This window comes from Zootoca vivipara, chromosome 1, assembly GCF_965207765.1.
Source record: "Zootoca vivipara chromosome 1, rZooViv2.hap1.1, whole genome shotgun sequence".
NCBI lineage: Eukaryota > Metazoa > Chordata > Lepidosauria > Squamata > Lacertidae > Zootoca > Zootoca vivipara.
Genome location: NC_142582.1, coordinates 46864802 through 46878663, shown reverse-complemented (window position 1 = coordinate 46878663; position 13862 = coordinate 46864802). Strand labels below are relative to the sequence as shown.

General features: G+C 41.7%; 1 protein-coding gene across 2 annotated transcripts in view; it reads right to left on the bottom strand.

Annotated features, from left to right (window-relative positions):
* Positions 1-13862, bottom strand: part of CNTNAP5 (contactin associated protein family member 5) — a 308410-nt gene that overhangs the window by 23534 nt on the left and 271014 nt on the right. For both annotated transcript variants that reach the window (XM_088662417.1, XM_035128546.3), the window contains exons 20-21: positions 12653-12783; positions 9994-10081 (exon numbers count right to left, since the gene is read on the bottom strand). In XM_088662417.1, the coding sequence (XP_088518543.1) occupies positions 9994-10081; positions 12653-12783 (219 nt within the window). The remainder of the gene's footprint in view (positions 1-9993; positions 10082-12652; positions 12784-13862) is intronic.

The following is a 13862-nucleotide window of genomic DNA, read 5'->3' as shown; positions in this document are numbered from 1 at the left end:
ACTAGTCTTCTGCAGCAGCACCTCTAGACTATTTTCTCTCTCATTTCTCTTGGTGAGCCAAGCTCTTGTTCACCACTCTTACAGCACAATCCTATGCATGTTTAGTCTGAAACAAAAAACCAAAGAAATCACTTGGAGAAGGTGACTGTGTAAGATAACTTATAGATGCAAGAGAGCATTGACACTTGCAGAGTGCAGTGCTCCAATAATGAAGGTGCCACCTTGGATGAAGATGATGCTATTATGACTGGGACTCCAAAGCCACTGACCTTTCCTTTTGCAATAACCCCATTGCAGGATATTTAATAACCATAAGTTTTCAGGGGGCTAAAGTTTTACATATTAATTCAAATTCAGCACCTCTGGCTGCATGGTGCCCTATAAGAGAATACCAATGGCAAAGAGGTGAAAATGCCACTGCCTAAGATGTCATGTTCATTTGCTACTACAGCCTGGGGGTGTGCGAAGCATTAATCATTCACACCCCATTCTTATTAATCACTCACAAACTCACTGACCTCACTGCCCTTATGCAATCACAGAACATTGCAGCTGTAGGCTGGACCACTGGAGGGAGAAAGCCCAGGCAGAATCTGCTTTCTAAAGACACACACAAAAAGTATCTTAAAGACCAACAGATTTATTGCGGCACCAGCTTTTTATTGTGCTTATTTTTTATAATGTTATGCCACTATAAATCTGTGTGTTTTTAATGTGGCACACAACTCTTCGAGAGTTTGTTGCAACAAGCTAGCATTGCCGTAGTTTTTGAAGGATTTCGTCTCTTTTGGTGGCCCTTTCTTATCAGAATGTTGCTACATATGTCTCTAAACAGATTTAAACAGGATGTTTCTTTAGATAAACCATTTTTGAAAGTATCCTGAGGGCTACTTACCACATCGTAGGCAAGCATTAAAGCTCCGGAACACGAATACAGGAAATGTGTGTGTTGTTTAGACTGATAATGGGCAAGGATCCCTGGACGGTTAAGTCCAGTCAAAGGTGACTATGGGGTTGCAACGCTCATCTCGCTTTCAGGCCAAGGGAGCCGGGATTTGTCCACAGACAGCTTTCTGGGTCATGTGGCCAGTATGACTAAACTGCTTCTGGCGCAACAGAACATTGTGACAGAAACCAGAGCGCATGGAAACACTGTTTACCTTCCCACCACAGCGGTACCTATTTATCTACTTGCACTGGCATGCTTTCGAAAGGCTAGGTAGGCAGGAGCTGGGATAGAGCAATGCGCATAGGTGCCAACTTCCAGATTAAAAAAAACCCAGGATCGGCAGCTGCTCAGAACTGGATGTCGCGCTACGGCCATTTTGGAACTGGGCAGAGAAGCACTGGAAGTTGCTTCTACGCATGCTCTGCCCATTTCCAAAAAGGCCACAGCATCAGAAATCGCTTCTGCGCATGTCCAGAGACTCCAGACATGTGCAGAAGGAGCCTCCCCGGGCCGGTAAGAATCCGGGGGATTTACGGGGTTTTTGTAAAAAATCCAGGCTGCCAGCGGGAAACGGCTGGAAAAATGGGGGTTTCCTGGGAAATATGGGAAACTTGGCAGCTATGGCAATGGGAGCTCACCCCATTGTGCAGATTCGAACCACCGACCTTCTGATCGGCAAGCTCAAGAGGCTCAGTGGTTTAGACCACATCGCCACCTGCATACCCTTGCCTGAACATGACCCACACCCAGGAGCACTGCCAGGAGCCTTAACCATCTAGTTGCTTCACATTCTTCCCAAGCCTTTTGTAGAAAGTTTGGACATTGACTGAAATCAGACCAGAAACACTTTCCATAGCTCCTTATTGGGAAAGCTGTATGCCTAGCAGAATGATGCTCCAGTCCAAACAGTAGGTTTGGTACGTCCACCCAATACAAATTAATAATATAATAGCTAGACTTCATACTGTCCTTTCCAACTGGTGACTGCAGACTGCCTGGCTCACTCACAAATTACACAGAAGAGAGAGGCATAGTAATTAGCAATGAATTTCTGCACTGGAGCACACAAGCCAGGCAGACAATCAGCCTCAGGCATACTTGTTTCTGAGCACAGCCACTAAACATAAAATTAGGTCCTTGGGGCTCTGTGGGAAGTGAGTCTTCAATTAGAAGGCACACTGGCCATATCCTCAGCACCGCTGTGGGAAGCAAAAATACAAATGGTTCTGAGTTTGTTCCTCATTCTTTAAATGAGGGTGCAGACTAGGGCTGGGCAAATTGGTCACTTTTGGTTTCTCTCAATTTCTCATTGTTTCAGTTTTAACTTCAGGCTTCCACATGGCCACATTAGTATGCAATTTAAAAACAAAAAGTCCTCATGAAAATTTATCCCAATACACCTTTTTTTTTGCAAGCAATTTTTTCCCAGTTCATTTTCCCTCTTTTTCCACCAATATGGTTATCTTTATGCACATTTTACCATAGTAAATGCAGTTTTGTACACACTACATGGCTGGAGGACAGCACTGCAAAATCTGGAGAAGTGCAAATTTTGAAGGATGGCTATGTTTCAGAATATGTGAATGGAAGTTCGCCTTTAAATGTGAACCAAATTTCTCCCACATCGCTAAGTCAGTAAAGCATCTTTCTATGCAAACGGATTCCAGCATATGTGAATGAGGCACAATTATGTACACTTCTGTGCATTAAACCCACACAGAGATAAGATGCTTCTCAGAAGAGGGAAAAAAGACTCGGAGTCATCAGCTTTCCTGAAAAGTGCTGCAATGGAGCCACAGTTACAAAATGACCGTCTAAGAATCACAAAACTGACAGCTCATGAGGAGATTTGCCTTGCCTATCTAGTTTTGGCACTCCCCCCTTTTTAGTGTGAAATCGTATGCCTCTGAATGTACTTAGGTTTTGTGATGCTGGGTTTCCTTGTTAAACTGTACACAAAAGCCACACATTCCTTGTGTAGGATGCCTGCAATGTCAGAGGCAGTATGCCTCTGAATGCCAGTCACTGGGAATCACAAGTGAGGAGAGTTGCACTGAACTCAGGTCCTGCTGGTGAGCTTCTCATGGCCCATTGTGAGAAGAGAATGCTGGACTAGATGGCCCCATGGCCTGATTCAGCAGGGGACTTCTTACGCGCATAACCAGCACATCCTTGATGTTCTGAATCTCAGCACGTAATCTAAAATAATGACATTAATAATGTGTCAGCCCAGGTCAATAATTATTCTTCTCCAAATATTCAAGGCTATAGATATCTGTTCACATGGATGGAAAAGGTGTAGCACTTGAGCGGTAGAAAGTCTAAAGTCAGCTTTTTAGGAATTATTCTAAATAAGACAGGAGGGTGGGGAACCTCCTGAAAACCTGGATGCAAAGTGAGATATAGAATATGATCCTCAAAGTAAAGCTCACTAAGTTTCTACGGTAGGCCCAATTCAAAGTGCTGGTTTTGACCAATAAAGCCTGGTGTAATAGGAAGGGCCTCAAATGATTATTGCAGGGTCTGAGTCATTTCTTATGGGAAGAGTTGGCCCTCGAGGTATTGCAGCCCTGGGCATTTTCAGTGGCAGCTCCCTGCTTGTGAAATGCTCTCCCCAGGGAGGCTCGCCTGGTGCCTTCATTATGTATCTTTAGGTGCAAGGAAAACATTCCTCTTCTTCCAGGCCTTTGGCAAATTAAACAATCTGTGGCCTTTTAAACTGGGTGGGGGTATTGTTTTTATTTGTTACTATGTTATGCATTTTTGAGCTTTTATACTGTAAACCACCCTGTGGCCCTCAGATTAAGGGTGGTATAGAAATTTAATAAATAAATAAAATTACACAAATCACTCTCAAGTCAATCCCTTTCAACTCTACAATTCAATGATTCTATGAAACCAGCATAATACTGTACTTCAATGTTAGGGTGTTTTTGCACCATTAAAAATGCATGTTGATGTGTATGGTGGTGGTGGGGAGAGAGAGAATAGGCAGACAAAAAGTTGGTGCTAGCATCATATCCGCCTGGTGCCTCCGAAGCGGAAGCAGTTAGTTGTCTAAGAAACCATATTTCTCTGGGCAAATTCAAAATGGCCTTTCCCTCTCAGGCATAATCACTTGTCTCCCCCAAAAGAAGGTGTGAGTCACATTCCAGATATAGCTGACAGTTAGCTTAATAAGCTGCTGATGAAGATCAAGCTCCACCAAACCTACTGAAATTAACTGAAATTAGCAGCCCTTAGAGCAGTAAAGTAACATGCTCCAAGTATAGTATTTGGGCTTTTATCACACATCACCGTCACTTCACAAAAACTCTTGACAAGTTTCTGCTGAGTATAATGTGCACATGCGAACACTCATTTTTGCCCACACATTTCTTGAACATCCTGGGAGAATGGGTGTTTTAAAGTCTAAAGAAGACAGTGCTATGCAGAGGGAACTTGAAAATTTTTGTTCAAACTCAAAAGTCATCCGTGCGACCCTTGCAAAGCAAAGTGTCACAACATGACCGCTCCCATTTTATTTTCATTTTGTTTGTTTTCTTAATCACCATGTGGAATACTGTAATAAGAAAAGACTTGATGGATGCAACATAATGGGGAGCTGTAGATGCCAAACAAAGGAATACAAGATTCTTTTGATAGCAGACAGCTGCAGTCAATTGAAAGAGCAACTTTTCAGGCTAAAAATAAAGCTGCAAGAGAGAATCTCAAGGGGGAAGAGGGTGGAGACTTTGCAACCTTCCATTTCGACAATGTTCCCTAAAGAGATCCTATAGATGCTCTCTGGAGGGTAACACAAGACACAGCAATTAAGTAATATTACTGTGCAAACTCTATTTCTGAAAATAGTAGCAGTCTCCAGAGGTGGATGTAGAATGTTTTTCTCTCAATGCTAAGTGACTTTCCCCCCCACTCAGCTCATGCCGAGATCCATGTAGGTTTGTGCTATGGAGAATGAACTTTGCCAGGACTGGTAAGACAGGAACAAAATTTGGCTCCTGCTTGTGGTTTGTTTGGAAAGAAGCAAAGCAAAAGCCAGAGACTGGATGGCAAGCAAACCCTAGCACCACATCAGCAGGAGGAAGGATGCCACAGGAACTTTGGAACGGTGGTACCAATATAAACTATGGTTTAATGTGATGCACAAACCACAAGCTGGAACTCAAAAAACAAAGATCACTATGAGTAATTCTTTGTTTCTGGGTGGGCAAGGAAAGTGTGTCAAGGGTAGGGAATCAATTAAAAACAATCTGCATCTTTATGTGTTTGAGATAAAAAGCAGCCTATCTTCCTTGCCATGATACTGATTTTGAAGAAAGTAATAGTTCCTCAAGGTGAGAGAACAAAGAGTTGAAAGGAAAGAAAGTTATGTTTTCCTTTGCTTTACAGAAAAAATAAGTAGACAATCTATGTATAAGAAAGCAAACTGAGCCCTGGGCCAGTTCAACATGATGATAAATCAGAGCAAATGTCACACTTTGTGCTGTCACACAGTGGTATTGCGCTCGGTAGGCTCAGTTTCAGCATCCTCAGTGCTACAACTATCTGCCTTCCTCCACTGCCTTTCTGCAGAATATGGAAGGACAGGTGGGAAAAGAAGAACAAGTGGTTGGGCCCGCTGAAGAACCTACCAAGTACTTCTCTGGAGTGGAATTCTTAAAAGGACAGAAAACTGTGCTGCTGCCATGTAAGCACATGGATTAGTCTTTCATAGGGCCATGAGTGATGGAAAAACTGTCAAGAATGTTCAAACACAACAACACAATTCCTTGAATCCACAGCTTAGAGAGCCCTGCAAACAGTCTGAAAACAAGAAGCCAGAAAGCTTTAAGCACTAACAAGCATTTAACAGCTCAGCCTTTTAAAGACTTGAGCATACTTGAGGCCATACACAGATAGCAAGGGGAAAGAGATCTTTGGAGAAAACAGAACTACTTTTGAATTTAGAAGGTCAAGATTAGGTGAGATTAGAAAACTGATACCTGTACAATGACATGCTTCCAAACGAAAAGGATATTAGGAAGAATATGTTGGAACAGGGTGGGTTATGTTTGTATATATGTGTGTAAACATTTAATATGTAACACTCCATCTGAGGTCTGAAGTGGTACATCGTGCAAAATTGCTGATCATGTGCTTCAGTGCTTGGGATGAGGTTAAGATTATTGACATTTACATTTAGAATGTAAACTGTTCCATGAAATTAGGGAATTTTACAGCTCCTTTCAATTTCTTCACTAAACTTCACAAACTCTGAAAAGCAAAAACCCACAAACTGCACCTTTAGAATATGCAATGGGAAACAGAACAAAATGTTAATAAGGAATATTATAGGAAATAAACATAATGTGTTCTTTAGTCCTACTTGGGATCACAGGTGTACTTAAAACCTTCATCCATTTAATGAGAGAGTAGGGATGTGAGATCACAACCAAGGGCAGTCGCTGAATTGCAATGACAGCAATTCAGAAATCAACACATGGTCTTTTGAATAAGGAAAGTGCTTCTGTAGGAACTCAGCTCTGTAATTTCAAAATCTGTTATTTCATCAATACTGTTATTTTGGAGATTTTAGGTCATGCTTAAACAGCTATTGGAAGAAATATCTGTGAATAGGGTTGTTTTATTTTATTCTAGCTAGGGTGGACAGATTTTTCACCCAGCTTATTTTGTTAAGTCTTTCACAGTTTGGCAGTGGCTTGTGTTCCATTCCACCCATTCTCTGATTTTCTTTATGAGAATTTCTGTAATTGATTTCAAAATAAGCTTCTTTTCATTCAGTGAACCTTTCCCTCGCAGGTAAGCTATGCACATGACTGACTGTGCACATTAAAAACCACCCCCTTTTTATTGAATGGAAAGCACAGTAGTTTAAAACTAAGCTCTTTTGCCGTCCTTAAAAATTCCCAGATGAGAAATGCAAACGAAGGGAAAACAGATTGCCCAGAAGGAATGTAATTAATTTGAGGAAAAGGCCAGGCTTGGTTTCATAAGTTTCACCCCAATCCAGATAAGTAGAGCCACATCTTGAATGTGCATCCAAGAATGGCTATAGATTTTAAAGCACTGAACAATGTCTGCCTGTTAATTTCAGTTTAATGGAGCCTCCAGCTAATCTATCAAGTGCTTCAACTAAAAGAAATGGTGGTGTAAAGAAATCATGCACATAATTGTATGATTAAACAGAAGTGGGGAAAAACTGCTTGGAAATTTTATCATTCTTTTACACGTTTACAGATATGGAAATCACATGGGATGGCCTTGTGTTCCTTAATGGAACAGAGTAGCTAGCTTTCTATAGTCAGGGTTAAAATGTGAAACCAATTGCCCATTTCTAGCATTAACTTCTTCTCTGTCCATGTTATCTATTTTACCTTACATCAGGCTTCCTCAACCTTGGCCCTCCAGATGTTTTGAGGCTACAATTCCCATCATCCCACTGGTTCTGCTAGCTAGGGATCATGGGAGTTGTAGGCCACAAACATCTGGAGGGCTGAGTTTGAGGAAAGCCTGCCTTATGTGAATTAACCTTTAATTCACAAACAGAGAGAGAGTGTGTTTTAATATGCACAGTGGCTTATGTGCTTGGCTCATCTGCAAAAGCAGGAGGGGAAAATTGACAGGAATTGATGTCAGAAAGAGATCAAGCTGTATTGCTAGAAATCCAGATTGAAGGAAGGGTGAAAATGGAACCCATCACTGCGGATCTATCACCAGACCCGGATAATTTAGAGACCCCAAATCCAGGATGAAATTTAGAGGAAAGGAATTTCAGAAGCATCTTCAGGTTAACTTCCAGAAGCATCTTAAAGAATTTGCTGCCAAGGAGTGTGGTGGAGTCTCCTTCTTTGGAGGTCTTTAAGCAGAGGCTGGACAGCCATATGTCAGGAATGCTTTGATGGTGTTTCCTGCTGGCAGGGGATTGGACTGGATGGCCCTTGTGGTCTCTTCCAACTCTATGATTCTATGAATTTGAGCCTGCGTGCTGCAGAGGTCTAAGTGTCAGACTGCAATGGTTCCAAACCACAAGCCTAACTGGATGACCTTGGACCAGTCCCCATCTCTCAGCCTTACCTACCTCAAATGGTTATTATGTGCAGGGTGGAGTGGAGTACAACATATGCCACCTTGAATTCATTGAAAAGAAAGGTGTTTTATGAATGCAATCATTAACAAAATGAATGAATGGCTAACAGTTAGAAATGCTAGGGGAGATGCGCAAAGGTAGCTCCAAGGGATAGAGATGAATGGTTATGCAGAGAAAGATAGATAATTTTCATGGAACATTATTGTGTCCTAAAGAATAAAAATGGATAGAATCAAATACAAAAAATAGAACTGGAGCCCTTCTGATGCAGCAATGAAACCTGAAATTCTGTCGGCATTTTAAAAGAGCGTTTTTGCAATCCTTATTTGTCTGTTCTAAAATTAGCAATAATCACAACTTCCCAAGAGGATCTGTAAGCCCAAGAAGATTGGCAAACTATGGATTTAATTCTTGCACTTCTTTAAAGGTTGCAGGACGCATAGCAATGGATTAAGGGCATTACTGAACACGATACACATTCTGTGCAGCTTCACTGAAGCAAGGATGTGCTACAGCTGTTGGACCAGTTCACTTTCAAGGCAGTTCCATGAACTAATTCGACAATTTATAGCACAGAATGTTGAAAACACAGGAAAAGGGTGAGAGTGACATTATCACTGTAGTTCTGGATAGTATTTCACAGCTTTCCTCAGTCTAGCCTCAAGGAAACCTAACACCTTTCTCTGAAAGATAAACTAGATGTATGCATAAGAAGTGCACGTCATAATTACAGCAAAATATCCTAAATCTCTTAGCAGTGTGTATATGTACATACATGACCGCTGGCTCCACACACGTGAGTCCAGGTTCACACTTGTAACATGCCAAATTTGGGCTAATAAGCTCATGCCTAAATACATCTGTTGGGCTGCAGTTCTCTAAAGGATTGCTCTAATCTTGTTGTTTTTGCATATATATACAGTATCCATAAATTGTCAGGAATGTCCTACACGTGAGTAGGAACCTGGCAGAGACACATGCCTGGCTGGCATGGTCTCTCCCTCCTGTTCAGTCATTCAGGAGACTCAAAGTCTTTCTCCAGCCCGAACATCACAGCGACTGATACCAAGAGGCATCAGCACACTTAAGGATTCTGCACAGTATTACTACGTTTATTTTCATATAATACACTCGGAGCATCTTGACTCAGCTCCTTCCTCTTCAGCATCAAACAGCAAAGAGAAAGAACAAAGGAACAAACATCCTACATCACGGAAGCAGTCATACAAACATCCTGCCTCTGTCACTTTCCACTATGTAGAATGAAAACATACACTGTTATGTGATAAAAAAACAATCCCATGACTGCAAGCACGGGCAAGAATCCTAACACACACACACACACACACACGGGTTGTCTTGCAATCTGGGTGGAATCTACACCCATATTAAAAAAACATTCTGGAAATGCTTTTTTAAAGCGTTTTTTTTTTAAAAAAAAAATACATTGAATTTTCTATTAGGCTCACCATCACCATCTAGTGTCACATTGTATATATTGAACTTAATTTTTTTTTTATTTGCTGAATCCCTGGTTCCCAGTTTGTATGCCAGAGAGTGACCTCCCCCGCTATAGACACAGGTCTGCTGCCCAAATATCCCTCATGTTTCCCTAGCCCTTCCCCAAGCAGCTTTCTTGTATGCTATCATGCCTAATCGCCACCCAACACCTTTTTATGAGGCTGGTGGGGGTTTTTTTCTTTCACAGCAACATATCTGAGCCTGTGTTATTTTTGCTAATACTTGGCTCAGACAAAACAGTGTCTCATCGCTCAGCAAGGGGTCCTGTATTTAGCTCTCATTGCTAGACATCTCTGAGATGTAAGCAGCATCTCTGCTAAGCACAGCTCAGCTACAAGAGACAGGCTGAAAATAGGGCAAGGCTACGTGTTACCCCCACTTTGCATGCACAGTGTAGCCACTGACAAATCAGAAAGACATCTGCGGCACCTACCTGTGACTTTCCCCAAGGTCAGAGATTTGATGGCTCTGAAATCAGCCTCTGAGGAAAAGTTGTGCTTGACTTTGAGAACCTGGTCAATCTGAAAGGGAGGGGATCAATAAAAGTGATTCCATTATTACAGCACACAGAGAGACCTCTGATGAATCTATAGCACTAGCTCTGCTGCCGGAACACAAGTAATATCTGTCTCTGCTGGGCATCAGTTTCCATGGACAGCAAAATAAATGCACCTTAATTCTACAGGAAAAGCTAAAAGGCATGACAAGGTGTCTTTACAGCAGGGTTTTCAAGACAACTTCCCTGCGGGGATCTGTGTATAATATCTGACAAGTGGTTTGACCCCCCACAGAGAACTCAGAATGATTAATCTCTTATTGCAACAAGAACAACAAAAAGAATTTTGGGCAGATGTTTCTCATCCAGGTATAGCCCCACTGGGGGGAAAGGTATAAAGGTGGGTATAAGATTGAAATCTGACATGAAGCTTTGTCTGTAAGTTCAGGAAAAAAGCTAGCCCATCTAGTGTATAACATTAACTTTGTTTCCACTGGTATGAGCACCTGCCCAACGGTGAGATGGGTGAGAATGTGGAGCTTGACTAAAAAATCTTCAAAACCTCAAAAGGGTTTCTTTCTAGTGCCTAGGATATGATGTTATAAACAGCAAAAGTGGATCAACCCAACATGGGTTTCCTCTGAGGCAAACTTTCCAAATTTTTGACAGCAGGACTTTATGAGAAGCTCACTGGCTCATAGGACTTCTCTCCAAACTAGCACGTGGCATTTTTATAATTCATTTGCCAGGTGGCTTTGAGAAGCTGCTGTCTCGTGGCTGGATTTAATCTGGAGTCCTAAACTATCTCATGTTTTTTTAATGGTTATTTTATAGTAGGGTATTTCTACATCATACACCACAATGAATCTTTCATAGAACAGCAGCCCATATATACAGTGGATGCTCGGGTTGTGAACATGATCCGTGCGGGAGACACGTTCGCAACCCGCAGTGTTTGCAACCCGTGTCTGCACGTTTGCACATGCGTGGGTCACAACTCGGTGCTTCTGTGCATGTGCAAAGTGCAATTTAGTGCTTTTGCGCATGCACACGCGCCGAAACCCGGAAGTGACTGGTTCTGGTACTTCCAGGTTCGGCGCGGAGCGCAACCTGAAAAGACGCAATCTGAAGCAGCTGTACGACAGTACAAGAAAATAAACAAATACACGATACATATTGACACAATACATATTGTGTCAATTCAGATCTTCATTACAGTTCATCAGTCTTCCCTTTTGTTTATATCCAAACAAGGAATCATTATAACAACAGCTCACAATTAGTTTTGCTAATTACAAATTCTCCAATTTGCAATTAAGGAAACTAAAGCACGAGCATTTTATTTTGAGGAAGTGTGTTCAAAAGTTCTTAGCACAAATCTGAACAGAACTCATATCTATTGAATTGTGTTTATTCTCTGAGCCCAGGATTCTTCAAATGCAATGTGAACCTTCTTACAGAGGTAGAAATGGCTCATCAGAGGGGTAAACTCATTTCTGATTTTCTTACTCTGCCCACAACTTCTGTAGGATTTAAATGAGCCATGAAGCTCATTGTTCCTGCCTTTTCTATATTCGGGCGCATCTATCTACACTGATCCATGATATGGGGAGTTTGTTTCTTACTGGATGTATTGCTTGACCTTCTTTTGGGTCTCTCCTGTATCTGTAATCAAGTCATGCACAATGTTGTCCTGCTCACTCATTTCCTCACTCATCTGGCAGATCTCAAACTTGGGCAAGAGCGCAGTAGTCCTTGCCTTAGCTTTACTTCAAATCATGCCCATTCCTTCTTATGAAGAAGCTGGAAAACACCTTTAATGTACTATGTTTCATCAAGTTTGACAGGTGAGGGAGGAAAAGAGAAAGAAAGTTGCAATCCTTCCCCAACTCTCCTTTCTCTCCATCTTCAACCTCCATTCCATCACTGATGCTATTGCCTCAGGCACAGCAAGAGAGAGGCTTGGCCTTCTTCAAAGTGGTCATTGCCTCCCATCTGCTCTCAACCTTTGTATTTTAGAAGGAGAGGGAATGTACTGGAGCTCTCACTAGGAGAGGGAGGAGGTACAGTTAGCCTCTCTTCCACAGGATACATGTTGGTGATGGCCAGGTTACCCATAATCTTAGGGAGGGACAGGATTTGGCCTTACAAGTGAACATCTCCCTCTGTTGGAATGATTGACAGTAGCCCTCTTCAGGTTCCCCACCTCACCTCACTCTGAATGGGTGCTCCGTGGTCCCAACCCCTCTCTCATGCCACTTCCACCTGTCCTGTAGTCTACCCTACACATGCTGAAGCAACTTTGCTGAATCCGTTAAGTCAGTGTCTGTATGGGAAACCTCCTAGAACCCTATCTACACTGTCTTGGTTTCCACAGAAAGAAGTTGGGGTATGAGTGAATGAAATAAACAGAGGGGGGGGGAAATCTCCCCTGTTCATGCTATAGTGTGACAGAATGATGAGACGTAATGTTGGGAATTTGCTTTTTAGAAACATGGATGGACTGCCATCAATTATGCTCCTCCTTTCCCCACTGAGGACAGTGAAACTGCAAGAAAGTAGTGGACCATAAAATATGGTGGGCAAATTTGGATACCTGAATAGTCAGCTCTCTTCCATCTCTATTTATCTTCACATGGTGTAGCTCTCGGTTGGCAAAGTTTCCAGAATCAATAGTGAATATAAGGGATCTGTCCTTGCTCAGTCTGCATCGGACTTGCAAGCTTCCTTAAAGAAGAAGGGGGGAAAAGGCAGGGAGAGAAAGGTTTTGATCTTAAAAAGCACCCATAACTAAAAACTATTTAACAAACTGCTACGAAGAAGCACAGAATAAATACAGACCATAGAAAGCTCATGTGGAGAAAAAAGGACATTTTGCAAGGAGAAATAAGGTAGTTTGTGCACCAGACATAGAGCTGCAGGTCTTGAAGGCTTCTGATGGAACTTCTACCAAACACTCCCTTCAATAGAACCAAAGAGTTGGATGTCTGAAATGAAACCTTTAAATCAAGAATCCTCACAGATTCTAAGCAATTCAAGCATCTGCATAATGGTGTGCTACAGGGAAATGTCCTGGCAAGGGTGTGGGTTGCAAGCTTCCTTAAAGAAGAAAATACATATAGCGTTGTGGTGTTAAACTATGAATGAAACCAAATAAATCCTGCAGCTCCTGGAATCCTGTGACTTTCAACGTTGCAATAAACCAAGTCAGCTTGCCTTGGCCAAATTTATACAGTACCTTTGGTTCATTATGTTGTACAAAGTTACAATCCCATTTAAACCATCATGATAAATATGATCCTTTTAGCTATCTTAGAACAATTCAGTATGCACTTAGAGGGGAAAAACTTGCAGAATTTAATTGTTTCATTTAAATATGAGACAGAAAGAGAAATGCATACACAAGGACTCTTTTGTGTATTCATGGATTTAGATTTTCTAGTTGATTTGAGTTCTATGCCACATTATGCCTCCAATAAGTGTATGTGCGCAATCTATTTTATTTTAATTTCTGTATAATTTCTGTCTCATAATTGTAATTAAAGCAATCACCAAATTATGGTTCTGGGAGCTTTATTACAGCCATGGGTTGCTTTGTCATCCTGTCTTTGGCTTTGTATATCAGCACACATGCAAGACACGGGATATTGCTTAAGCTATGTCTTGCTGCCAAGTTATTACCAAGCCAATTTCAGAAAATCGCTACCAGCTTATTTTGTAGCTCCACTAATTAAATATGAAATCAAGAAGTGTATTTCAAGATCATCAAAGCAGGGCTGGGCAAGGAGCTGCCTAGTGGCTCATCC